Source organism: Heterodontus francisci, chromosome 5 (assembly GCF_036365525.1).
Source record: "Heterodontus francisci isolate sHetFra1 chromosome 5, sHetFra1.hap1, whole genome shotgun sequence".
NCBI classification, from domain to species: Eukaryota; Metazoa; Chordata; class Chondrichthyes; order Heterodontiformes; family Heterodontidae; genus Heterodontus; species Heterodontus francisci.
Genome location: NC_090375.1, coordinates 101,606,991 through 101,634,556, shown reverse-complemented (window position 1 = coordinate 101,634,556; position 27,566 = coordinate 101,606,991). Strand labels below are relative to the sequence as shown.

At 42.1% G+C, this 27,566-nt stretch overlaps 1 protein-coding gene across 3 annotated transcripts in view; it reads left to right on the top strand.

Annotated features, from left to right (window-relative positions):
* Positions 1 to 752: 752 nt before the first annotated feature.
* atp6v1h (ATPase H+ transporting V1 subunit H) overlaps positions 753 to 27,566 on the top strand; it is a 184,951-nt gene continuing 158,137 nt past the window's right edge. For 2 of the 3 annotated variants that reach the window (XM_068031839.1, XM_068031837.1), the window contains exons 1-5: positions 753 to 850; positions 5,892 to 6,021; positions 14,519 to 14,618; positions 16,022 to 16,111; positions 25,670 to 25,783. In XM_068031839.1, the coding sequence (XP_067887940.1) occupies positions 5,918 to 6,021; positions 14,519 to 14,618; positions 16,022 to 16,111; positions 25,670 to 25,783 (408 nt within the window). In that variant the 5' untranslated portion in view covers positions 753 to 850; positions 5,892 to 5,917. Of the gene's footprint in view, positions 851 to 994; positions 1,099 to 5,891; positions 6,022 to 14,518; positions 14,619 to 16,021; positions 16,112 to 25,669; positions 25,784 to 27,566 lie in introns of those variants that run through there. The other variant, XM_068031838.1, reaches the window with a different exon arrangement.

Below are 27,566 nucleotides of genomic sequence, written 5' to 3'. Positions count from 1 at the left end.
GAAGAGAAAAAGTTTTTTTTAATGCGTCGGATGAGATGAAGGATGAAATGAAACTGCGGAGTAGAACAGCTTTGAGATAAGGTGAGGCGGTGCTGCTGGAAAAAGAGGTTCAGTGTGTACATGTGGCGGTGCATAGCACTGAGTGTGGATCTCAGGATGCGGCGAGAATTGCAGTCCGGAGATACCTGAAATCCTGGGTGGATTCAAAACATGAGTTGTGATCTGGGATGCACTGCCTGAAAGGGTGGTAGAAGCAGATTCAATAATAATGGTCAAAAGGAAATTGGATAAATACTTGAAAATGAAAAAAAAAAGTTGTGTTATGAGAAAAGAGAAAGGGAGTAGGAATAATTGGCGAGCTCTTTCAAAGAGCCGGCACAGACATGGTGCGCTGAATGGCCTCCTTCTGTGTTGTATCATTCTGTGACTTGAGACCGTACCTGCCAAATGTACACTGACTGATCAGCTGTGATGCGTGGAACAGTGTTCCATTATTGGCGCCCTCCCAAAATGATGATCATATTCAGCATCAACTAGAGCCAATTCCCAACACCGCCCAAGTCTATCTAAAATCGGGATCTTTTGATGTTTTCCAGTTATCAGATGCCACCTCCTTTTATGACCACATTGGTTTTGGACTCGACGGAATGTGGCATCCTTATAAGTAAATACTGGAATGAGTGGATCTGTAAGAAAGAGTGCTAATGACTTCACCATTGCTGACTGGCTGGACTCCAGTCAACACAGAACAGGAGCCTGTCCCTTTAAGACTGAGAATCATGTGAGCTGTCACATGACGGCGCGTGTTTGGAGTGTTCTTCAGTGAAGCGGCGGCTGCGCTCGTTCTCAGGTGAGGTTCAGGTTCGGAAAAGGGTGAAGCGGTGCGAGCCGGGAGTCCGAGCTCCAGCCTGACACCCGGGAGGAGGAGGAGGAGGAGGAGGAGGAGGCCTCCGCCTCTCTCTCTATAACGATGTTGCGGAGGTTTCCCTGCGTGGATCCTACCCCCCGATGTTCCTTGCGGAGCGGCCCTGACCGCTGCGTGTACTGTTGGCAACTCTCAGTGTCACTGGGCCCGGCTCTTAAATTTCCTATCACACGGTGCGGGCTTCCTTCTATTATTCGTCTTGTTATAACAATATCACGGGGGTGCAGCGAGGAGCAGCGCCCCAACTGTCAGTGTCAGGGCCTCCTCTCCCCACCTTCCATCAGTGCCACCCACCCCCGCCGTCCCCACTCCCCGTCCCACCACCCCCCCCCCCCCCACTCCCCGTCCCACCACCCCCCCCCCCCCACAACTCCCACTTCCCGCCCCCCCCCCCACAACTCCCACTTCCCGCCCTCTTTCCCCCCCCCCCCACCCCCCTCCTTTCGTATCCCCTTCCTCTGTCAGTGCTGTTCCAGGCTGGTGCTTGCGGGGCCCCACTTCAAATACTCACTCCTCTCAACCTGCTCAAACCCACCTTCTGTTGTGATGAAATGTCTGGTGGTGTTTTGACAACAGTGTTGCCCATTTCTTACACAAGAGCCCTAGTGTCTTTAATTCTCTGAAGCAAGGCTGATTGTATCCAGTGATACTCACACCACAAATGCTCTGGGATTTACTGTAATCTACCGACAAAGTAATTTAAACTGAAGGATTGGGTAAAATTTAATTACTCATTTCTTCAGTTATAAACTCTTATTTCTGGTATCCTTTTGAGAGCTCTAGTATTGTTCTTATAGTGGGGATACTTAGAATTGCACACAGTATTTCAACTGATCACTCACTCAGTATTGTCTAGTACATTAACCACTATCCATGAATGGCTTATTGAAAGTTCAGATATGACTAATAGCATTTTAGATTAGTAAATAAACACTTGTTCATGTGATTGATATTCATATTGACACATTTCTGTACTTTAACCTTTTTGTACATTTGTTTGTAAAATGGTAAGATGAAAAGCAGTGTTTTGATTGTTCTGTGCGTTTTACTTCCTTGGCTACTGGTTATTGGTATTCTACTGAAACTGTATGCAACATCAATGAAAATACTAGACTTCATCATGGGAACACCAACATTGTATAGTGAATGGAGCATTCATCATGGTCAGCTCAACCAAAGTGCTTTGCAGCCAATTTGCACACAAGTTCCCACGAATGACAGTATGATGACCAGATGTGTTTTTATGATGTTGATTGAACAATAAATAAATATTGGCCAGGATATTGCAGATGACTCCCCAGTTTCTCTTCAAAATAGTGCTGTAGGATCTTTTACATCCACTTTAGAGAGCATATAGGGCCTCAGTTTAACATCTCATCCAAAGGACACCACTTGCAACAGTGCGGCACGCCCTCAGTATTGTACTGATGTGCCCGCCATGATTTTTGTGCTCAAATACTGTAGTAGGACTTGAACCCACAACCTTCAGATGAGTGCTACCAACTGAGCCACAGCTGACACACGTTTAAGTAAATATGCACATTGTGAAGAACATTTAGCCATATTTTGCTTAACACATTTTCTAAAATTAGTGCATCCGGTTAAAACGACTTTGTAGTCACGCCTCTGGCTAGTCAGTGATTTTTTTCCCCCCTTGTGGGGCAACACTTCCTCACCAGTATCTTTTATGAATTCAACGTAATTTCCTTTTTATATTCAATACCAATATGCTATTGGGGAAATAAGATAAAATGCTGGAAATACTCAGGTTTGGAAGCATCAGTGGAGAGAGAAACAGAGTTCACAATTAAGGTCTGTGACCTTCAGAACTGGCAAAGGTTCTGTTTGGTAGGAGTCCAACTAGCGGAGAGTTTTCCCCTGATTCCCATTGACTCCAGCTTTGCTAGGGCTCCTTGATGCCATACTTTGTCAATTGCTGCCTTGATGTCAAAGGCAGTCACAATCACCTCACCTCGAGTTCAGCTCTTTTGTCCATGTTTGAACCAAGGCTGTAATGAGGTCAGGAGCTGAATGGCCCTGGCGGAACCCAAACTGAGCGTCAGGGAGCAGATTATTGCTAAGCAAGTGCCGCTTGATAGCACTGTCGACGACACCTTTACTGATGATTGAGAGTAGACTGATGAGGCGGTAATTGGCTGGGTTGGACCTCTTTTTGTGTACTGGGCATACCTGGGCAATTTTCCACATTGCCAGGTAGATGCCAGTGTTGTAGCTGTACTGGGCTAGGGGTGTGGCAAGTTTGGGAACACAGGTCTTCAGTACTATTGCCAGAATGTTTCCATAGCCTTTGCAGTAACCAGTGCCTTCACTTGTTTCTTGACATCCTGCTGAAGACTGGCATCTGTGATTCTGGGGACTTCAGGAGAGGCTGATATGGATCATCAAGTTGGCACTTCTGGCTGAAAATTGTTGCAAATGCTGGGCTCCCCCATCATTGAAGATGGGGATACTTGTAGAGCACCTCCTCCAGTTAGTTGTTTAATTGTCCACCACCATTCACGACTGGATGTGGCAGGACTGCAGAGCTTAGATCTGATCTGTTGTTTATGAGATCGCTTAGCTGTTTGGCACACAAGTAGTCTGTGTTGTAGCTTCACCAAATTGACACCTCATTTTGAGGTATGCCTGGTGCTGCTCCTAGCGTGCCCTCCTGCACTCTTCATTTAACGAGGGTTGGTCTCCTGGTTTGATGGTAATGTAGAGTGGGGGATGTGCTGGGCCATGAGGTTACAGGTGGTGGCTGAGTACAATTCTGCTGCTGCTGATGGTCCACAGCAGCTCATAGATGCCCAATTTTGCATTGCTAGATCTGTTCGAAATCGATCCCATTTAGCACGGTGATAGTGCCACACAACACAATGAAGAATATCCTCAATGTGAAGACGGGACTTGGTCTTCACAAGGATTGTGCGGTGGTCACTCCTACCAATACTGTCATGGACAGATGCATCTGTGACAGGCAGATTGGTGAGGACAAGGTCGAGCATATTTTTCCCTCTTGTTGGTTCCCTCACCACCTGCAGCAGACCCAGTCTAGCAACTATGACTTTTAGGACTCGGCCAGCTCGGTTAGTAGTGGTGCTACCGAGCCACTCTTGGTGATGGACACTGAAGTCCCCAACCCAGAGTGCATTCTGTGTTCTTGTCACCCTCAGAGCTTCCTGTGGAGAGAGAAACAGAGTTAGTGTTTCGGGTCTATGACCTTTCTTCAGAATTGGGAAAGTTTAGAAATGTAATAACCTTTTGAGCAAGAGAAAAGGGGGGGTGGGGGGGGAAAGCAGTGGGAAGAAGAACAAAGGGAAGGTGTGATAGGCAGCAGGAGAGGTTAAATGGCAGAGATGACCGGGAACAAAGGCAAAAGGGGGGGGAGTGCCTTTGTTCCATGACCTCTTTGACACTTAATCTCTCCTGCCCTCTGTGCTATCACACACATCATCCTCTCCTCCCTCCCCACTTTCAATTGAAATGTTAACTCTGTTTCTCTCTCCACAGATGCTGACAGACCTGCTGAGTATTTCCAGCACTTTGTTTATATTTCAGATTATCAGCATCCGCAGCATTTTGCTTTTATGTAACGGTACTGTTGACAGTAATCTACACTCGTGTAACAAATTGTACTTTCTATATAGTATATTTATGAATAGGACTAAGTATGAACAAATTTGACAATAGAAAATACCTTTCATATTTGTAATGTTCGTGTTTAAAAACCAACAGAGGTGAAGAAATTATACCCAAAACCTTCCTTTGGGTTGTTTAACGGAAAAATTTCAGTTTTGGGAAGGTATGAAACCATGCATGCAGATACAACAGTAATTATTGTCAATTTGATTTAGGGAAAGAAAGTGATTAGTAGAATAGATTATGTTTAACTAACATCTGTCTAAACTCTGATAATGGAACATGGGGAACTGCTGAACTTCCTGTTGGGACCACCTTTCCTGTACAGACATTGGTGTGCAGGATTATATGGAGTGGAGTAGGAAGAATCTCTGTTCTCAGTGCTAGGCCTGCCCTTGTAGGTCCCATTAATTGTTGGCTAGTTAATTATCAACAATGTCCTTGAGTATGGGAGACCTACCTGGATTTATTGGATTACTAAGTCTGTCATGGATGGTTGACAGTGTTCCAATCTTGCACCATTATTTTGGAGCCAATTTGACCTCGAGATCCCACTTGCTTACCCTAGAAGAAGGACAGTTGCTGGTATTTATTAGACATTGAACCAGCGCAACTTTGAACCCTCACTGGGTATAACAGCAGATTTCAAAATTAATTGTTACCTTTTTAAATTAATGGTGCATCATATTAATTTGCTAGTTCAAATATTGGGTGACTTGTATTAACATTAGTACTTTGGAGAGTGGGGATGGGGTGGTGTAATTGACAATTATGATACTGTTGTCTCCATACAGTCATTGGTGTACCACTTTTACAGATAATTTTCCAGAACTCCTAAGTGATTTGGAATATTTAAAATTACTTTGAATCAATTACTGTACTTGTAATGAACTGAAATTTTTAAAATAGGGCACTTGACTGCTGCTGTCTTAATACCTCTTCTGGGTGCCTTTTGTGGTCTTAAAATTAGTTAACAGAATTGTTTAAATTTGACACTCAACAGTTCTGCTTTGCTTTTGCTGTGAATTTGATTTAAAATATGAACAGTCTTACCCATTCTCTGCAGTATAAGAGATTTGATTTTACTGTCTATAGATTTATAAAATGCTTTCATACATGTTGACCAGGATATTTTAAGTTCTCTCTCTTGCAGCATATTTCCATGTAATGAGATGGAGTAGTTGCAGTACTGGGAGGGCAGAAACCTGCACAATTGGAAACCTGTTGCCAACAACTAGTTGTCCTGCTGGATGGTAATCTGGAGAATCAAATTTTAGTGAGCTTGTTCAACACAAACTTTTTATTTGTCTTTTGGACTATTCAGGCATCCAGTAGATAAATTTGAGCAAGATGGACATCAGAGGTGCTGTGGATGCTGCGGTTCCTACTAATATTATTGCTGCAAAGGCTGCAGAAGTTCGAGCAAATAAGGTCAACTGGCAGTCTTATCTTCAGTGAGTATAAGTAAATGATTTAATCCTATTGATCCCAGCACTATCCACCATTGGTGGCAGTCTCCTGTTGTGTTATTCCATACTTCTCCCTATTTATTTGACCTTTTCCTCTTCTGCCTTGTCTGGCTTTAGTCTGTCACCACCTTGTGAGGAACCTTGCCATGTTTTGACATGTTAAACATGCAATATAAGTACAAATCAGGAGAGCTGGCATGGACTCGATGGGCCGAATGGTCTCCTGTGCCGCGAATGACTATATGACTCTATAACTTACATTGGTCGGGAGAAGAGGTTCAATATTCACCTCCCAAACTCTTTAAATTTTCATGGTGGGGGAAGGTTGAGTATTTAATCAGGATTAGGAGAGAAAAATGCTACGTCTTCGCTAAACTTTTGATGTTTGAACTAGGGAGTGGGTTCTGTGGAGAGCTGGCATGGACGTGATGGGCCGAATAGCCACCTTCTGTGCTGTAAATGACTGTGAATCTGGTCAAACCCAATAATTACCAGCAAAAAATATGAATTCCAAATTTGGGGTTGAGCTCTCTTGATCTCTGACATACTGCAGTATGTCAATGATTTTCGGACATTTTTCTTATTTGACGTAGGGAACACTTTGCCGTCTCTCTTTATTGAGAAACAATGCCTTCAAACACCTCTGTCATGTACTGGTGGCTGAATAAAATTCTATGAGGAAGGAAGTTTTGAGGATACAGTTGTTTATGCATGTCAGTTCCTTTTAGCATTCAATATTGTAAAGTTGGCTCTAAGGATTTATATTTGCTTGAAGTATTTATTTGTCTTTGCAAAGTTATTTTGCTGATTCAACCTAAAGCATTTACATTTTGTTTTATTTCTGATGCAAAAAAACACACCCATTTACTCACTACAGGCATTTAACTTGGGTTTTCCTCAGTTGCAGTAACCTCCCTCCCCCTTGTGTTCACTAGAAGGAGATCATGGTAACTTCTCATTAGTGGTCTACCAGGTGGTGGCAGTTGCTGTTACTGTTTTTTTCCCCCTTTTTATTCCATGCTGCACATCTTGGGAAAGTCCATTATTCTTCAGTTGCTTTAAAATGAGATGAATTATTTTGTGTACAAAAAAAACACAAGGCTTGGCTTTGTTTTCCACTGTACCCACTCTTATTACACATCGCCTGTTTATATCATAATTTGTAAACTGTGGCTCTTCCCATATCGGGTACAATCCAGTCTGTAAAAGATGGATATCAATGCCAGGCTACACAATGGAGAGTGGGTTTTCACTGATTGCTAATATGCAACATCTAATAATCAGTCTAAATTGTCTCCCTTATGTGTCTCATGAATAGCCACCCTTGACTTAAGTTCCTCAAGAATAAGGAAACAACTGTGCCTCCCTGAGTATTCTTTGCCACACTTCACAGGAATGTTATGAGGCAAAATTAGACACCGAGCCACATATAGGACAGATGGCCAAAAGCTTTGTCAAAGAGGTAGGTTTTAAGGAATGTCTTAGAGGAAGAAAGAGAGGTTTAGGGAGAGAAGTCCAGAGCTTAGGGCCTAGGCAGCTGAAGGTACAATCACTAATGGTGAGCAGTTAAAATCGGGGATGCGCGCAGATATCTTGAAAGATTGTGGGGCTGGAGGAGATTAGAGATAGAAACATAGGAACGTAGAAAATAGGAGCAGGAGTAGGCCATTCGGCCCTTCGAACCTGCTCCGCCATTCATTATGATCATGGCTGATCATTCAACTCAGTAGCCTGTTCCCACTTTCGCCCCATACTCTTTGATCCCTTTAGACCCAAGAGTTATATCTAAGATGGGAGAGGCAATGCCATGGAGGGATTTGCAAACAGGATGAGAATTTTAATATCAAGGTATTGCTTGACCAGGAGCCAATATAGGTCAGCAAGCACAGGGTTGATCGGTGAATGGGACTTAGTGCATGTAAGGACACGGGCAGCAGAGTTTTGAATGACCTTAAATTTATGGAGGGTAGAATGCGGGAGGCCAGCCAGAAGTCCGTGGAAGTCAAGTCTAGAGGTAACAACGGCATGAATGAGGGGGTTCAGCAACAGTTGAGCTGAGGCAGAGGTGAAGTTCAGGCAATGTTACGGAGCTGGAAATAGGCAGTTTTGGTGCAGATACATGGTTGGGAGTTCATCTTGGGGTCAGATATGACAACCAACTTGCAAACAATCTGGATTAGACTCTGATCGTTGCCAGGGAGAGGGATGGAGTCATTAGGGAATGAAGTCTGGAGTGGGGACCGAAGACGATGGCTTCAGTCTTCCCAAAATTTAATTGGAGGAAATTTTTGTTCATCCGGTCCTGCTGGTGTCAGATAAGAAGTCTAATAATTTAGTAACAGTGGAGGAGTCGAGAGAGGTGGTGGTGAGGTAGGTGACCATGGGGAGATTGGAAGATGTGAAAGATTTTCAAATCTGAGAACCAGGGCCCATTGTTGGTGAGGGAGGATGGCAGTGATGGGCAAGAACTTGGTGTAGGACAAACTATGGGCAGCTGAGTTTTCAACAATTTGGAGGATAAGACACAGGCAATGAAAAGTCATAGAAATTATTTAAACATGTCAAGTATGGATAACGTTTTCAGAGCTGCTGAATTGAGAGAAGGAGACAAAGCCAACTTCGTTGCAACTACGTGCAAACATACAAAAAGAAAGGTTCAAAAAAGACCAAAAGGTCCATTGTGCTCCTTCACCTTTCTTCCCTCACTGCCCACACCCACCCAGACAACACTGAAACCCACAACAACACAATCTCCTGGCAGAGGCAGAAAATATTATAGCCAAGTCATTGCAAATGCCCTGTGACGACTCAAGGCAAACAAGCAAGTTCCAGGAGAACATAATAACCTGTAGCTCCTATCACAGATAATTAACAGCTCACTTTATGCAATTAAAAATGTCCTCTTGGGAATCTGTCAAGTTCTCCTTTAAAGGACTGTAGCAATTCTTTACTTATGGCACATTTTGGCAGTTTATTCTAGAAGAGCTGACTTTCTGTGACAAGAAATACCTTGTGGCATCTAGCCTAAATCTTTGTCTACGTATTTTATATGTGTGACCTTCAGTTCCACTATCTCTATTCATCTCAAATAAGTTAAACCTGAGCTCTTGAAGTCTATCCTCATAACAAAGAGCCTAAAATTAGATCTCATTTTGTTCATCCTCCTCTCCATCGTCCAGATATTCTTCAACATATGCTGGGACCAAACCTCACCACAGAACTCCAAATTCAGATGTGCCAGAGCCTTTTATAGCTTCAATATAGTGCTCTTGTTTGTAATTCATGGTTCTAGCAATAAATCCTCAAACCCTATTTGCTTACTTTAAATTCACCTCATAAGATTTAATTTTAATTTCTTATCTTTCAATGGGTAACCCTGCATGATATAAACATGCCTGGAGTTTTCTAATATGAAGTGCAAAGGACATCAGCCTAAAATTGCTTCAGTAGAAATTATTAATGGGAGTGAGTCATATTGGGAGCCTGGTCATGTAGAGTGCCCCAAGTCTGTGTATTGGATTCATTACTTTTGATTGTGATTTAATCTAAATTTTTGTAATAGTTGGAGTTGCTTTATTGGATGCTTTTTAGAAATCAAGGTTGTTATGACACAGGTGGGAGGAGTGCACTGTCTTTCTCCAGTTCCACTTCTCCACAGGCCACAACACATATTTAAATGTGTACCCAGTTACTGATACGGCCAATCATAATAGACTCTACTCTTTATCCCAGAATAAAATACACCAACCAGGTTTCTTTAATAAACAACAAAATTATCAGTTTATTATGCAACAAAACATATCCAGTAAAGATGCAAAGCATTAATACACAGTTTGAAATATGAATGTTCATAGATGTTCCCTTCTAGATACCCAACACACTCGTTCTCGCACACCGGTTAAAATAAGAATAAAGAAGTTTTCTCTGCAGAGAAAAGACAAAACTTTACGAAAAGACAAAAAAAAATACTTTGGCCAAATACTTGTTAATTCTTGAAGGAAACAGAGATGATATGGAAGGGTATCAGTTGTCCTTTGGTCTGGCGTCCAGGTACACTGAGACGGGTCACTGGGATCTTTTCAGAAGTAGTTCGTCTGGAGATGTCGAGAATTGGTCTGGTAGGCTTTCCAGGAGAAATGCGGCATCAAGGGTTTCAACTATCACACTGGTTTCACAGGGTTCTATAGAGATGTGGAGACAAGATGAACTGGTCTTCTCTTTTAGCAGGCTGACCTCCAACTACCTTCAAAACAGTCCACGCCCAACAGCAAGTCAAAATCTCCTGAGCAACATAAATCTTGACATGTCACTTTTTTGTAAATAATGGCCCTGGCCACCAAGGTTCTTGTTGTTTATTTAGCTTAGAGCATGTGACATCCAGTAAAGGTTGTTTTTGAACAGAAAGGTCAAGGTTCTTCCCAGTAACCCTTGTTTTCCTTGTTAAAAAAAATCCATGGGATCTTCTCAGCTTTCCAAATAAACCAATATCCATACTCGTTAACGCTAGTCCTCAAAATATTTTAAGAATGGAGCACCATATAAATATATTTATCTAATTTGTCTAATCTGAATTAGTAATTACTATGTACATTTTCTGTCATCAACAAATATAGGTGGTTACACTTGAGCCTCTCTAGTTGTGCTCTAAATCATTAACAAAGAAAATTAACATTAGTGGTCCATTTACGATAAGGCTCCCGTTAATAACAATCCTTTACGTTCATGATTTCAACCAGCTACCTGAACAATTTAATAAAAGCCAAATACTGTGGATGCTGGAAATTTGAAATAAAAAGAGTGCTGGAAATACTCAGGTCTGGCAGCATCTGTGGATAGAAACATAGAGATAATGTTTCAGATCTGTGACCTTTCATCAGAACTGGCAAAAGTTAGAAATGCTAGGGGCAAGTGAAAAGGGGGGATGGAAGAAGAACAAAAGGGAAGGGGTCTAATAGGATGGAGGGCAGGAGAGATTAAATGACATGTCAGGGAAGAAAAGGCAAAAGGAGTGCCAATAGTTGTAGTAAAAGACAAAGCATTAGTCCAGAGAGAGTGTTAATGGCAGAATAATGAACAGCTCTGTCAGAAAGCAAAAACATGAAAAACCAAATTTAAGACACGCTCAAGGTTAAAAAATAAAAATTAATTAAAAAAAAAGCCAGTCATGCTCTGAAATTGTTGATATGAAAACAAGAAATGCTGGAAATACTCAGCAGGTCTGGCAGTATCTGTGGAGAGAGAAGCAGAGTTAACGTTTCAGGTCAGTGACCCTTCTTCAGAACTGGCAAATATTAGAAATGTAAACGGTTATAAACAAGTAAAGTGGGGGTGGGGCAAGAGATAACAAAGGAGAAGGTGTAGCTAGGACAAGGTCACAGAATAGCTGACCAGAACGTCATGGAGCAAAGATATGTTAATGGTGTGTTGAAAGACAAAGCATTAGTACAGAAAGGGTGTTAACGGACTGAAAATTGAACAGCCGCAAGTACATACATGAAAAAAGCAGTGGGTAAGCAAACTGAACAAACTAAGATGAAATAAAATAAAATAAACACAAAAGAATATATATAAAAAAAAAGGAAAAAGAAAAAAATAACTAAAAATAAAAGTAAAATGGGGACCCGTCATGCTCTGAAATTATTGAACTCTATGTTCTGACCGGCAGGCTGTAGTGTGCCTAATTGGTAAATGAGATGCTGTTCCTCGAGCTTGTGTTGATGTTCACTGGAACACTGCAGCAATCCCAGGACAGAGATGTGAGCATGAGAGCAGGGGGGAGTGTTGAAATGGCAAGCAACTGGAAGCTCGGGGTCCTGCTTGAAGACTGAGCGGAAATGTTCTGCAAATCGGTCACCCAGTCTGCGTTTGGTCTCCCCAGTGTAGAGGAGACCACATTGTGAGCAGCGAATACAGTATATTACATTGAAAGAAGTACAAGTAAATCGCTGCTTCACCTGAAAGGAGTATTAGGGGCCTGGGATAGTGAGGAGAGAGGAGGTAAATGGGCAGGTATTACACCTCCTGCGATTGCAGAGGAAAGTGCGGTGGGAAGCGGATGAGGTGGTGGGGGTAATGGAGGAGTGGACCAGGACTGAAATTGTTGAACTCATTGAGTTCAGAAGGCTCTAGAGTGCCTAATCAGAAGAAGAGGTGCTGTTCCTCGAGCTTGTGCTGAGCTTCACTGGAAAACTGCAGCAGGCCAAGGACATATGTGAATGAGAGAACAGGATGGTGAATTAAAATTTCAAGGAACTCGTCGAAGCTTAGGGTCATGTTTGCAGACTGAATGGAGGTATTCCGCGAAGCAGTCACCCAATCTGCATTTAGTCTCCCCAGTGTGGAAGCGACTGCATTTTGAGCAGCGAATATAGTATAAAATTGAAAGAAGTACAAGTAAATCGCTGCTTCATTTGGAAGGAGTGTTTGGGGCCTTGAATACTGAGGAGAGAGGAGGTTTAGAGATACAGCACTGAAACAGGCCCTTCGGCCCACCGAGTCTGTGCCGACCATCAACCACCCATTTGTACTAATCCTACACTAATTCCATATTCCTACCACATCCCCACCTGTCCCTATATTTCCCTACCACCTACCTATACTAGTGACAATTTATAATGGCCAATTCACCTATCAACCTGCAAGTCTTTGGCATGTGGGAGGAACCCGGAGCACCCGGAGGAAACCCACGCAGACACAGGGAGAACTTGCAAACTCCGCACAGACAGTACCCGGATTTGAACCCAGGTCGCTGGAGCTGTGAAGCTGCGGTGCTAACCACTGCGCCACTGTGCAGGTATTACACCTGCGATTTGCGAGGGAAGGGGGCATGTTGTCGGATGATGGAGTGGTGGACTAGGGTGTTGCAGAGGAAACGGTCCCTTCGAAATGCTGATGAGGGGAGGGGAAGATGTGTTTGGTGGAGGCATCATGCTGGAGGTGGCGGAGGACGATTCTTTGGATGTGGAGGCTGGTGAGGTGGAAATTGAGGATGAGGGGAACCCTGTTGTGGTTCTGGGAGGGAGGGTAAGTGGTGAGGGCAGAAGTGCGGGAAATGGGTCAGACGCAGTCGAGGGCCCTGTGAACCACAGTGAGGAGGAATCCTCGGTTGAGGAAAAAGGAAGACATATCGGAAGCACTGTTGTGGAAGGGTACATCATCAGAACAGATGCGTCAAATGGAGAAACTCTGAGAATGGAATGGCGTCCTTGCAGGAGGTAGGGTGTGAAGAAGTGTAGTCGAGGTAGCTGGGATTTGGTGGGCTTTTAATGAATGCTAGTGGACAGCCATCTCCAGAGATGGAGACAGAGAAGTTGTGGATAGACCGTGTGAAGGTGAAAGAAGGGTGGAAATTGGAAACGAAGTTGATGACGTTTTTGAGTTCAGGATAAGAGCAGGCAACGGCACCTATGTCATCAATGCACGGATAAAGGACTTGGTGGAGGGGGCCTGAGTAGGCCTGGAACAAGTAATGTCGACATACCCCACAAAAATACAGGCATAACTAGGACCCTTGCGGGTTCTTACGATCGGGTGAGAAAGGGGTCTAGGGGTTCACTCTCAGCCTTTGCCTGGTTTAACTGTAACAGGGTTTCATTTTCAAAACACGGTGTTTTAGCTCCCCCTCAGTGAATCCTTCTTCACTGCTTTCTAATTGTAAGGCAAAGAAATCATCCAGACAGGTCAGAAGCTGGGAATTCTGCTGAGAATAACTCGCCTCCTGACTCCCCAAAGCCTGTCCACCATCTACAAGGCACAAGTCAGGAGTGTGATGGAATACTCTCCACATGCCTGGATGGGTGCAGCTCCAGCAGCACTCAAGAAGTTCGACATCATCCAGGACAAAGATGCTGCTTAATTAGCACCCCATCCACCAACTTCAACATTCACACTCTCCACCACCGGTGCATAGTGGCAGCAGTGTGTACCATCTACAAGATGCACTGCAGCCATTTTCCAAGTCTCCTTCAACTGCACCTTCCAAACATGAAACCTCTACCACCTAGAAGGACAAGGGCAGCAGATGCATGGGAGCACCACCACCTACAAGTTCCCCTCCAAGCCTCGCACCATCCTGACTTGGCACTATATCGCCGTTCCTTCATTGTTGCTGGGTCAAAATCCTGGAATTTCCTTCCTAACAGCATTGTAGGTGTACCTACCCCACATGGACTGCAGTGGTTCAAGAAAGGCAGCTCACCACCACCTTCTCAAGGGCAATTAGGGATGGGCAATAACGTCTGGCCTAGCCAGTGACGCCCACATCCCAGGAACAAATAAAATAAAAATTCCGGAAGTTGCTGGACCTGATGTCCTATAATGGCAAATGCTGAGCACGTTGCTTTTATTGACACTTTAAAATCCCAGGCCATTTTCTACAAACTTAACCATTACCAAAGACATTGAAAGCTCTGCTTTATCCTTTTGTACATATTAATGTGATAGTTCAGAATGCTATCTGCTGACACTTGTATTCTTTTCGCAGAGGGCAGATGATTTCAGCTGAAGATTGTGAGTTCATTAAAAAGTTTGAAGCTGCTCGTTCAGAAGATAAGCAACGGATACTGGATAATGAAGGTCACCAGGTAAAACTGGAATTAATGTGTTTATTTTATGTTTTAAATATAATGCTTATATTTATCAAGGTGGTTGATTTATTTACATTGAATGGAATTTCTTTTTACGTTTTAACCCAGTATCGACCTCTAATGCTGGCAGGTCAATTATGGCATAAGTTAAATTTAGCAAACAACATTCTCTGCTGTACTATAGTGAACTTTCCATTTCCCATATAAGCATTCTTTTCTCCCGAATTTCCCTCTCCTTCAAAACTATTTGCTCCCCTTCTCAAAAATAAAACAAATTCTTAATTGCTCCATCCCCTCTAATTACAATCCTGGTTCTAGTATTTCTTTACTTTTCAGGGTCCAAGATCATATTAGAATTTTGTCTTCTCACTTCTGAAGAAAAGTAATTAAGCTGTTGGTGTCATCAAATGCAAGACTGTTATCTTTATTAGACTCTTTCTAAAGGCTTATCTGGTGTGCACTTGAAGTATAATTTTGGATGTTGCAGAAATGTCTTAAATGCTGTGATCTGGAAGATTTTGCTAATTTATTTAATTCAAAAAAGTATAGTGTTTGGGCATAGAGGTTGAAATTGCTGTTCTTTGATAGCTGAAAAATTGTTACTGCAGCTATTACAAGAATAGCTCATTTAAAAAAAAAAATGAAGTATTTAGATCCAGTTTATTCCATGTGCTGGGAAGTTGTCATTTTAAGGAACATGTACAGTAGGGAAGTAAAATGTGGAAGGCAAATTGTCCTATGGCACCTTATGCAACATATTCTTGGTATCTTTCACATTAAAAAAAGTAGGTTATAAAAATATCATGCTCCTGCTTTACCTCTTCACCTTTGTAGATTTCAAAGAATTAATGTGCATTCTATCTGCTAATGGGAGAAAAGGCATTTCTGGCTTTCAAGTTTTCATTTGTAATTTTATTTACTGCAAGAAATAGCTGTTTGGTAGTTTCTTTATGTCCCAATATTGGGAAGAAATCCTAACTTCATAACAGATTTGATTTGTGATTAATGCTGGTCCCAATGACAGTGTGTAATGATCAATACAAAAGAACAATACTGTGGATGCTGGAAATCTGAAATATAAATGGAAATGCTGTATATACTCAATTGGTCTGGCAGTATCTATGGAGAGAGAAAGAGTTAATGTTTCAGGTTATAATGAAAGGTCATAGACCTGAAATTTTAACTCTGTTTCTCTCTGTACATATACTGCCAGCATGAGTATTTTCCTGCATTTTCTGCTTTTACTATTAATTATCAATATTTTGGGTACAAGCAGACTATCATTTGTGTATGAATTACATATTTTCAGTGGTTTACAAATAAATGTGCCCCTTCCACAATTTTTGAAACCAATTGAAACTTTGTGTGTAAAGGTTATAAATAAGTGATCTTTTTTTCAGTGTGCCAAAACCTTTTTGAATTTAATGGCCCACATTTCCAAGGAGCAAACTGTGCAGTACCTTCTGACGATGATCGATGATATGCTACAGGTAAGTTTACTATTGCAGGATATTTTCATTGTGTAGCCTCGCATTTATTTTGAGCATTATATGTTTGTTTCTGAAGCATTCTAATGTTAAATCTGATTATGAATTTGTCAAAGTTGCAGTGCATGCAGTGAACAATGAGTTCAAATGTAAAATGAACTGTTATTTAGTAAAATGGTTTTTGTTCACCTCTTCCTTTCTCCTGAAGATCGGGTTCTAGCCATGATTGGTTCCATAGATGCCATCTGATATGAATATTATCAGAAAACTCATTTTAATGTTACTAAATAGGAAAGACAAAGTCTTCACTCAACTATGACTCCACTGCCCCCACCCCTGCCACAATGTTTTGTAGGATAATGTTGTTGAACCCTTCTCCCTCCCTCCCTCCTTCTCTCTCTCTCTCTCTCTCTTCCCCCACCCCACCCCACCCCATTGAGGCTTCCATCATCATACTCTTTGAATAGCTTGCAAAGTTTTTTTTCATGTTTTTTCAACGGAGTGTCTCCTGACAATGCAGAGCATGCGCAGAACGATTGTGGCCGAGAGTCTAAATCTCTCCACTCAAGGAGTCCCTGTACTAGGGTTCAAACTTTCTTGGAATCTTGTAAAGATCTCAGACTTTGTTCTTGGTATTTGTTCTGTTTCTATGGTCCATTACTAAAGGGATTGAGTCAAATCGCAAAAGCAACCCATTTATTTTGACCTAAATAAATAGGATGTAATGTGTTCAGTTTCTCTACCAACATGATGATGTGACTGTTGAGCCATTGATTTCCAGATATTAAATCATTAAGAAGGTTACAATTGAGGATACAGATCTGTCCTGGTAGCTGGCATCTCTGATCGTTCCCTCACAAGGGCATCCATCTTACTAGCTACTTGGGGAGAATCAACAAAAGTGAAAAAGATTATCTTCCTCATACAGTCATCATCATTCTTATAATTAAAGGTATCCTCCAGACCTTTCATTCCTACCTGGCTGTTCTGAGACCTTGTGGAAGATGCCTGTAGAATCTATTCCTCTCTGGATTCTAACAATTTGTCCACAATTCACATTAGATTAACTAGTCTACAGTCACACAGTTTGTCCTTCTCTCTCTTCTTAAGAGGTATTATGTTGGCTTGTTCCAGTCATTGCGAACTTTGTGTCTAAGGTGATTGAACTATTGTGTTCAGAGCCTCTGCTGTCTTTTTCTCCTGGTTTCTTTCAGGCACCTATGTGCATGTCATTATGGCTGGTGTCTTATCCAGTTGGCCTTCTAACTTTCTTCAGATCTAATTTATCTTCTGCAGTTGTATTTTCATTCCATATCCTTCGCTAATACAGCTACACAATCCCCTCATTAGTAAAAATAAAATAAACTATTTTATGTATCTGCCATTCCTTTATCCTCCACAGCTAGACTTTCCTTTCCATCCTTGCACTGTTCTACCTTTGCTAACTTTAAAAGAAACAACTTTTTGTATGCTTATAAAAGCCTTTTACTGTTTCCTTTTTATATGTGTCTCGATTCTGTTGTAGAAATAATGGTGAGGCTAGTGGCCTCACCACTATCAAAGTGTAAATCAGACAGCAACATCCAGCAGTTGCGCATGTGCAGTTCAATATGGAAATCAGGAAGTTGCAGTCTGAGTTGCCCCGCTCCTCCAGAAGCTGCACTATACCGGTATCTCGCCAAAAGACTCAGCATTAAAATACATGGAGCAGTGTAAAGTTCCTGTTCTTGTGTGATATATGCCCACTAAGCTCACCAGAAAAAGTTATGGCTTGGTTTGTCCATTCCGGTTAAGTCCATTTTTAATGACATGATGAGTTTAAATTACTACCAATCTCTCAGACACTAAAAACTGACTTTTACAGATGTAGAACCTCCTTCCTTCAGATTTTAATTATTGTTGGAGACTTAAAAATTAATATTTTTTCCTCTTTTTCAACCTTGCTTTCTGTACCTGATTTGACTTTGAATTAAATATTCTAACTGACACATTCTGGTTCAGATTCTGTGCTGCTAATTAATGATTCTTCAGTCTGCTTGATTTAAGGAGATGCACAGTTGTTTTCCATATTCACACAGGTGAAAGATCCCATATGGCTGTGCCATTTTAGCTCCTTACAGTAAGTTCCAGTGCAAATTTCCATAGAAAGTCGGTGTGCAAGTGTTATAAACAGTTGGCACTGTTCATCCGCTGCTGAGAACAAAATCTGGTCCATTATCTGCTAGTCTGCTACATTTTCAGCTTTAACTTTCTAGTTTTCTATTTCAACACCCTGCTAAACTTGCTATATTTCTCTTAAGTATTGTTGTTAGTACTAGTAATTTAATTTTAATCTATTTAGCCACAGAACCATATTTTGGGATACTTTTATTTTTACCTTGTGTATTTTTTGATTTTGTATACTATCCATGTCATTGAAGATTTCCCACTGTTAATCATTCTGTTCGTTAGTATTTCTTAGTTAAATGAAGTTTGCTGTTTTGCAGTCCAGCACCTTTATCTTTGGCACTTCATTATCCTTTTCTGTTTTTGCGTTGAATCCAATTATGTTGCTATTTCCTAGTTGTTCTCCTATTCTCAGCAGCAATTTGTCCACTTCTTTTCCCAGGACTAAATCAAGCAGTGCTGCTTTTCTTGCTGAATGAGAAGTGTAATGATCCAAGAAGCAATCCTGGATGTATTCTAAAAAGTAACCCCCTCTTTGACCACATGTATTACCTTTATTCCAGTCTCTCTCGAGCTAGTTAAAATTACCCAGTGTTATTGCCCTGTTCTTGCATATCCCTCTGAACTATCTACAAATCTTGCCCTCCAATTTACTCACTGTTTGTTGGTCACACTGAGAATTATGCTATTTTCCTTCCTAATTCTTAATTCTATCAACATGGATTCTGTGCTAATTCAGTCTCGTGGAACATCCTTGTATTCTGTCACTGAAGCATTCCTATTTTAAAATTTGCATGACAGAAACCCACAGGAAGTAAAGATTTAGTACCTATTACTAAATCGTGCTGTTGAGTTTGATATCCTCTCCTGGGGTGTGGGATGTCACAGTAGGAGAAACCTTTGTGGGACTAGAGTTATGTTTGAACACTATAACTGGAAAGCTGCTTGCTTGGAGTATGTTATGAAGAGTTGACAATCAGCAGACTCTGCTGTATTTGAGATAGGTTGAATTTGTTACATATGAGACAAGACCAGTCATTCATAGAAGTCTACTTTCCGAAGAGGGGTATGCTGCCATGCTTTTTATTAATGATGTTTCGTTTCTGTATGCAGCTTTATTTTGTGTTTTAGGCTAGTTGTGTCTGCCATCTTTGTGGTGTACGTAAAGTTCATTAGACCTGTTAAACTGAACCTTCTCTCCTATCTTGATAGGTTATGGGTTTGAGGACTCCCCATCCCTTTAGTACTGGTCCCAGGCTACCAATGTGTTAATGTTTATCACTCTAATCTCCTTTTTCTTCTCTCTGCCCTCTGTCTCTGATCTTGATCAATTCCACAAAACAAAGGCTCACTGGAGGAGCTTGCTATAGAGTTTCAGTATATGGAGGTGGGCATAAATGAACATTTCAGGATAAACGTATATAGGGTAAAATCTGATATTGCACAGATTAGCTTCAATAGTGATCCTTGCCTGCAACTTTTATATTGGGTAGTTGAGTGGGAAACGATCAAATATATTATAGAGTCATAGAGTTATACAGTACAGAAACAGGCCCTTCGACCCATCGTGTCTGTGCCGGCCATTCAGCACCCAACTATTCTAATCCCATATTCCTGCACTTGGCCTGTAGCCTTGTATGCTATGGCATTTCAAGTGCTCATCTAAATACTACTTAAATGCTGTGAGGGTTCCTGCCTCCGCCACCTCTTCAGGCAGTGCGTTCCAGATTCCAACCACCGTCTGGATGAAAATATTTTTCCTCAGATTCCCCCTAAACCTCCTGCTCCTTACCCTAAATCTATGCTCCCTGGTTCTTGACCCCTCTGCTAAGGGAAAAAGTTTCTTCCTATCTAACCTGTCAATGCCCCTCATAATCTTGTACACCTCACTCATGTCCCCCCTCAGCCTTCTCTGCTCCAAGGAAAACAACCCTAGCCTTTTTAGTCTCTCTTCATAGCTGAAATGCTCCAGCCCAAGCAATATCCTGGTGAATCTCCTCTGCGCCCTCTCAAGTGCAATCTCATCCTTCCTATAGTGTGGTGACCAGAACTGTACACCGTACTCCAGCTGTAGCCTAACTAGCATTTTATATAGCTTCATCATAACTTCCCTGCTCTTATATTCTATGTCTCGGCTAATAAAGGCAAGTATCCCATATGCCTTCCTAACCACCTTAGCTACCTGTGCTGCTGCCTTCAGTGATCTGTGGACAAGTACACTAAGGTTCTTCTGACCTTCTGTATTTCCTAGGGTCCTACCATCCATTGTATAGTCCCTTGCCTTGTTAGTCCTCCCAAAATGCATTACCTCACATTTTTCAGGATTAAATTCCATTTGCCACTGCTCCGCCCATCTTACCAGCCCATTTATATCGTCCCGTAATCTAAGGATTTCCTCCTCACTATTTACAACACCACCAATTTTGTGTCATCTGCGAACTTACTGATCATACCTCCTATATTCACGTCTAAATCATTAATGTACACTACAAACAACAAGGGTCCCAGCACCGATCCCTGCAGTGCACCACTGGTCACAGGCTGCCAATCGCAAAAACAGCCCTCAACCATTACCCTCTGTCTCCTGTCACTAAGCCAATTTTGAATCCAAATTGCCTTGGCTCCCATGGGCTCTTACCACCTTAACCAATCTCCCATGCGGGACCTTATCAAAAGCCTTACTGAAATCCATGTATACTACATCTACTGCTTTACCCTCATCGACACATCTAGTCACCTCCTCGAAAAATTCAATCAAGTTAGTTAGACACGCTCTCCCCCGACAAAGCCATGCTGACTATCCTTGATTAATCCCTGCTTCTCCAAGTGGAGATTAATCCAGTCCCTCAGAATTTTTTTCTAATATTTTCCCAAACACTGATGTTAGACTCACCGGCCTGTACTTACCTGGTTTATCCCTGCTACCCTTCTTGAATAATGGTACCACATTTGCTGTCCTCCAGTCCTCTGGTATTCTTCCTGTGGCCAGAGAGAATTTGAAAATTTGTGTCAAAGCCCCTGCTATCTCCTCCCTTGCCTCACATAACAGCCTGGGATACATCTGATCTGCGCCTGAGGATTAATCCACTTTTAAGCCCAATAAAACAGCTAATATTTCCTCCCTTTCAATGCTAATATGTTCAAGTATATTGCAATCCCCCTCCCTGATCTCTACACCTACATCATCCTTCTCCATAGTGAACACTGATGAAAAGTAATCATTTTAAACCTCACCTATGTCCTCCGGCTCCACACAAAGATTGCCACGTTGGTCCCTAATGGGCCCTACTCTTTCCCTGGTTATCCTCTTACCCTTAATATACTTACAAAATGCCTTGGGATTTTCCTTTATCTTGTCTGCCAGTGTTTTTTCATGTCCCCTCTTGGCTCTCCTAATTACTTTTTTAAGTGCCACTCTACACTTTCTATACTCCTCTGGTGCCTCCGCTGTTTTCAGCGCTTGGGATCTGCCGTAAGCCCCCTATTTATTCCTGATCCATTCCTCTATATCCCTTGACATCCAGGGTTCCCTGGGCCTGTTAGTCCTACCCTTCACCTTAACGGGTACATGTTGGCTCTGAACTCTTACAATTTCCTGTTTTAATGACGCCCACTGATGTGATGTAGACTTTCCTACAAGTAGCTGTTCGCAGTCCACTTTGGCCAGATTCTGTTCTATCATATTGAAATCGGCCTTCCCCCAATTCAGTACCTTTATTTCCGGTCCATCTTTGTCCTTTTCCATAACTACCTTAAATCTTAGAGTTATGGTCACTGTCCCCGAAATGCTCCCCCACTGACACTTCTACCACTTGACCGGCTTCATTCCTTAGGATTGGGTCCAGTGCTGCCCCTTCTCGTGTAGGTCTTTCTACATACTGGCTCAAAAAGCTCTACTGTATGCATTTTAAGAATTCCGCCCCTTTTAAGCCTTTTGCACTAAGACTATCCCAGTTAATATTAGGGAAGTTGAAATTCCCTGCTATTATTACCCTATTATTTTAACACCTGGGCGGCCGGTGCATTGGTTAGCACTGCAGCCTCACAACTCCAGTGACCCGGGTTCAATTCTGGGTACTGCCTTTGCGGAGTTTGCAAGTTCTCCCTTTGACTGCGTGGGTTTTAGCCGGGTGCTCTGATTTCCTCCAACAGCCAAAGACTTGCAGGTTGATAGGTAAATTGGCCATTGTAAATTGCCCCTTGTGTAGGTAGGTGGTAGGAGAAGGGTGGGGATGTGGTAGGGAATATGGGATCAATGTAGGATTAGTATAAATGGGTGGTTGATGGTCTGCACAGACTCGGTGGGCCGAAGGGCCTGTTTCAGTGCTGTATCTCTTTATGACCTCTCAGAGATTTGCCTACTTATCTGCTCCTCTATTTCTTCCTGACAGTTTGGAGGCCTGTAGTACACACCCAGCCAAGTGATTGCCCCCTTTTTGTTTTTAAGTTCTACCCAGATGGCCTCATTTGAGGAACCTTCTAAGATGTCGTCCCTCCTTACTGCAGTAATTGACTGCTTGATCAACAGTGCAATGCCACCTCCTCTTTTATCCCCTCCCCTGTTGCGGCTGAAGATTCTATACCCTGGAATTTTGAGCTGCCAGTCCTGTCCCTCGCTCAACCATGTCTCTATGATAGCAATAATATATATATATATTAATTTGCAAATGTAAAAGCTGTCTTTTAAAAGGCCATCTGTGGTATTTGGAAGCTTGCCACACACTTAAATCTGCTCAAGGGCTGTGCCACACTAAAACTGCTTTGAAAATTAAGACATTAATGGTATATTTGTAGATGTCTCTCTAGCATTGTTCATGGATTGTCAGTGGGTGTTTATGCCTTGTAAAGAGTAACATCAGGGCCACAAATTTGAAATGTCTAAAGTCAAATTTTATTTTATTTCAAATGTATTTGGGATTTTTTCCCAACTGGTGCTTCGGCAAATGAATTTCATAACTCTGGCCATTATTCTGTGAAAAATGTAAATTTTATATGTATCCCTTATAGGGGTATTTCATTTTGATGCCTTACCATTTCTAAAACTAAGAATACAGCTGAGATGGTATTGAAAATGCATGAGAATAGAATGACAGTTAACATAAAAGAGAACCCAAAAATCGTCTATCGGCATGTAAATAGTAAGTGGGTAATAAGAGATAGGGTGGGTCTTATTTGAGACAAAGAGCGTGATGTGTGCTTAGTGGTGCTTGGCAAGGCTCGAATACTTAATGAGAACTTTGTATCGGTGTTTTATAAGGAAGAAGATGCTGACAAAATATCGGTAGAAGTGGAGATGGTAGAGGTAACGGATGGGGTGAAAATTGATAGGCAGGATGTACTGGAAAGCCTGGCTATGCTCAGAGTAGATAAGTTGCCTGGTCCAGCTTACTTGCATCCCAGTTGCTAAAGGAAGTGGGAGTGGAGATAATGGAAGGGCTTGCCAAAATTTTCCAATTTTCTCTAGATAGTGGGGAGTGTGCCAGAGGATTAGAGGTTGGCAAATGTGACATTCTTACTCAAGAAAGGGTGTAAGGACATTCCTAGTAACTATAGACTGGTCAGTTTAACACCAGTGATGGGTAAGGTTTTAGACACAATAATCACGGGAAAAAATCAGGCATTTGGAGAGGCTCGAGTTAATTGAGGAGAGCCAGTACAGATTGAAAAAGGCAGATCGTGCTTGACTACTCTAATTTAATTTTTTGAAGCAACCAAGAAGGTGGTTGAAGTGAATGCAATGCTATCTGTTTGGATTTTAAGAAATTGTTTGACTAAGTACCACATGAAAGGCTAGTTAACAAAGTTGAGGCTCATAGAATAGGACTGTCAGTGGATAAGGACAGCAAACAGATGTGGTAAGTGATTGTTTTTCAAATTGGAGGATGATGGGCAGTGGTGTTCCCTAAGGGTCAGTGCTAGGACCACTTTTTTGATATATATTACTTGGATATTGGAATACGGAGTAAAATTTCAAAATTTGTCAATGATACCAAACTTGGAGATGTGGCAAACAGTGAGGATAATACCAATTGACTGCAGCAGTACATAGACTAGAAGAACGGGCAGACAAGTAGCAGATGGAATTTAATATAGAGAAGTGTGAAGTGATGCATTTTGGCAGAAAGGATAGGGAGAGGCAATATAGACTTAATGGCATGGTTCTAAAGAGTGTGCAGGACAGGGGGACCTGGGATTCATGTGTGTGAATCTTTAAAGGCAGCAGGACATAATGAGAGTAATTAGTAAAACATATGGGATCTTGGGATTCATAAATAGAGGTTTTGAATACAAAAGAAGGGACGTTATGCTGAACCTTTCTAAAGCTCTTGTTAGGCCCTAACTAGAGTATTGCATCCAGTTCTGGTCACCACTGTAGGAAGGGTGTGAGCTCCCTTGAAAGGGTGCAGAGGAGATTTGCCATAATGGTTGCAGGAATGAGGGATTTTAGCTACAAGGTTAGGTTGGAGAAGCTGGTGGTGTTCTCCTAGGACCAAAGGAGGTTGAGGGGAGATTTAATAGAGGTGTACAAGGTTTAGATAAGGTAGACAAAGAAAAGCTGTTCCCATTAGCTGATGGTACAAGGACTAGGGAACACACATTTAAGGTTTTGAGCAAGAGATGCAGGAGGGATAGAATCATAGTTTATGGCACAGAAAGAGGCCAGTTGGCCCTTCGTGTTTGTACCTGTCGAAAAACGATCCACCCGGTCTAATCCTACCATCTAGCATTTGGTCCGTAATCCTACAGATTACGGCACTTGAGGTGCATATCCAGATGTGAGGAAGAACTTTTCTCTTTAACGCAGCGAGTGATAATGACCTGGAACTTGCTGTCTACGAGGATGGTGGAAGTGGAGATGATCAGTGATTTCAAATGGAAATTGGATGGCCACTTGAGGAAAAGAAAGTTGCAGGGCTACGGGATAGAGCAGGATGAATAGGACTGACTGGATTGCTCCACAGACAGTCGACATGGGCCAAATGGCCGCCTCCTTGTGCCATTATGACTCTAACTGAATGTAGGTGTTAGTTATTTAGCAGTGCTGGTAAAGGGAAAAGGCATTTACCTGTGGTCCTGAGCTTTTGTGGCACTGGAGGATGATTCTGGTGTTTGTGCTAAATCTGGGACCCAGAGTGAGACGATACTGGAGTGGGCTGTTGGTATTTGGCAGCATGGGGGAAGGTCCTTCCGATCTGACAGTGTGGAAGTGCTATATAAAACTCAGATTAAAGTGTACGTTACTAACTTTTCAGCCTTGTGTAGTACAATTTTGTTTTTATATTTTGTTGGTGCTAGGAATCAGGTCAAATAATAAAATTTTTATTTTGCATTCTGATGGTAAATATTTTCTAATGGATATGTATCGATGTTATAAATTGTGTTTTCTTAACACAGGAAAACCACCAACGAGTCAACATTTTCTTTGATTATGCCAAAAAAACCAAAAATACTGCCTGGTCGTACTTTTTACCAATGTTGAATCGGCAGGATCTATTTACTGTTCATATGGTGAGTAAAGGGTGTTGTTTAAAAAAAAAATGCTCCTAAGTGACAGTACAGAGATTAATAATTTTTTAATTATCAGTTGGTCTCCTATCTCATGGATTTAAATGGGTTGAGCTTTTAGATCTCCCTGCTGCTGTAAGATTGTGTGTCAGTGGAGTCCTGGCACTAGCCCAGCTTATCCATGCTGCTTCAAAGCTCTTCTTCATTTGAGCATCCAACACGAACGTAGGGCTTTGGCCAAGCTTGATTTGATTTTGGGAAATCACATGCTAAGCATGGTCATGAAAATTCTATTATTCATCCTGGTGATAGATGCAATATTATTCTTGGTATAAATTCCCATTAATACTAGAACAGCTCTCGTTGATTTTTCTCGTCATCATTAGGAAGGTTCGAACATAAAACATACGAATTGGAAGTGGGAGTAGGCCCTTCGAGCCTGCTCCGCCACTCAATAAGATCATGGCTGATCTAATCGTAACCTCAACACCACATTCCCGCCTACCCCCAAAAACCTTTCACCCCCTTGCTTATCAAGAATCTCTTGGTGGGAGAGCATTTCGGTGATAGTGATCACAACTCCCTGACCTTTACTATAGTCATGGAGAGGGACAGGAGCAGACGGGATGGGAAAATATTTAATTGGGGGAGGGGAAATTACAATGCTATTAGGCAGGAACTGGGGAGCATAAATTGGGAACAGATGTTCTCAGGGAAATGCACGACAGAAATGTGGAGGTTGTTTAGGGAGCACTTGCTGCGACTGCTGGATAGGTTTGTCCCGATGAGGCAAGGAAGGGATGGTAGAGTGAAGGAACCTTGGATGACAAGAGATGTGGAACAGCTAGTCAAGAGGACGAAGGAAGCTTACTTAAGGTTGAGGAAGCAAGGATCAGACAGGGCTCTAGAGGGTTACAAGGTAGCCAGGAAGGAACTGAAGAATGGACTTAGGAGAGCTAGAAGGGGACATGAAAAATTCTTGGCGGGTAGGATTAAGGAAAATCCCAAGGCGTTCTACACTTATGTGAGGAACAAGAGGATGGCCAGAGTGAGGGATAGTGGAGGGAACTTGTGCCTGGAGTCGGAGGAGGTAGGGGAGGTTCTAAATGAATACTTTGCTTCAGTATTCACTAGTGAGAGGGACCTGGTCGTTTGTGAGGACAGCGTGAAACAGGCTGATATGCTCGAACAGGTTGATGTTAAGAGGGAGGATGTGCTGGAAAGTTTGAAAGACATGAGGACAGATAAGTCCCCGGGGCCAGACGAGATATACCCAAGGATATTACGGGAAGCGAGGGAAGAGATTGCCGCGCCTTTGGCGATGATCTTTGCGTTCTCACTGTCCACTGGAGTAGTACCAGATGATTGGAGGGTGGCAAATATTATTCCCTTGTTCAAGAAAGGGAATAGGGATAACCCTGGGAATTATAGACCAGTCAGTCTTACGTCGGTAGTGGACAAATTATTGGAGAGGATTCTGAGAGACAGGATTTATGATTATTTGGAAAAGTATAGTTTGATTAGAGACAGTCAGCATGGCTTTGTGAGGGGCAGGTCATGCCTCACAAGCCTTATTGAATTCTTTGAAGATGTGACAAAACACGTTGATGAAGGAAGAGCAGTGGATGTGGTGTATATGGATTTTAGCAAGGCGTTTGATAAGGTTCCCCATGGTAGGCTCATTCAGAAAGTAAGGAGGCATGGGATACAAGGAAAGTTGGCTGTCTGGATACAGAATTGGCTGGCCCATAGAAGACAGAGGGTGGTAGTATATGGAAAGTATTCA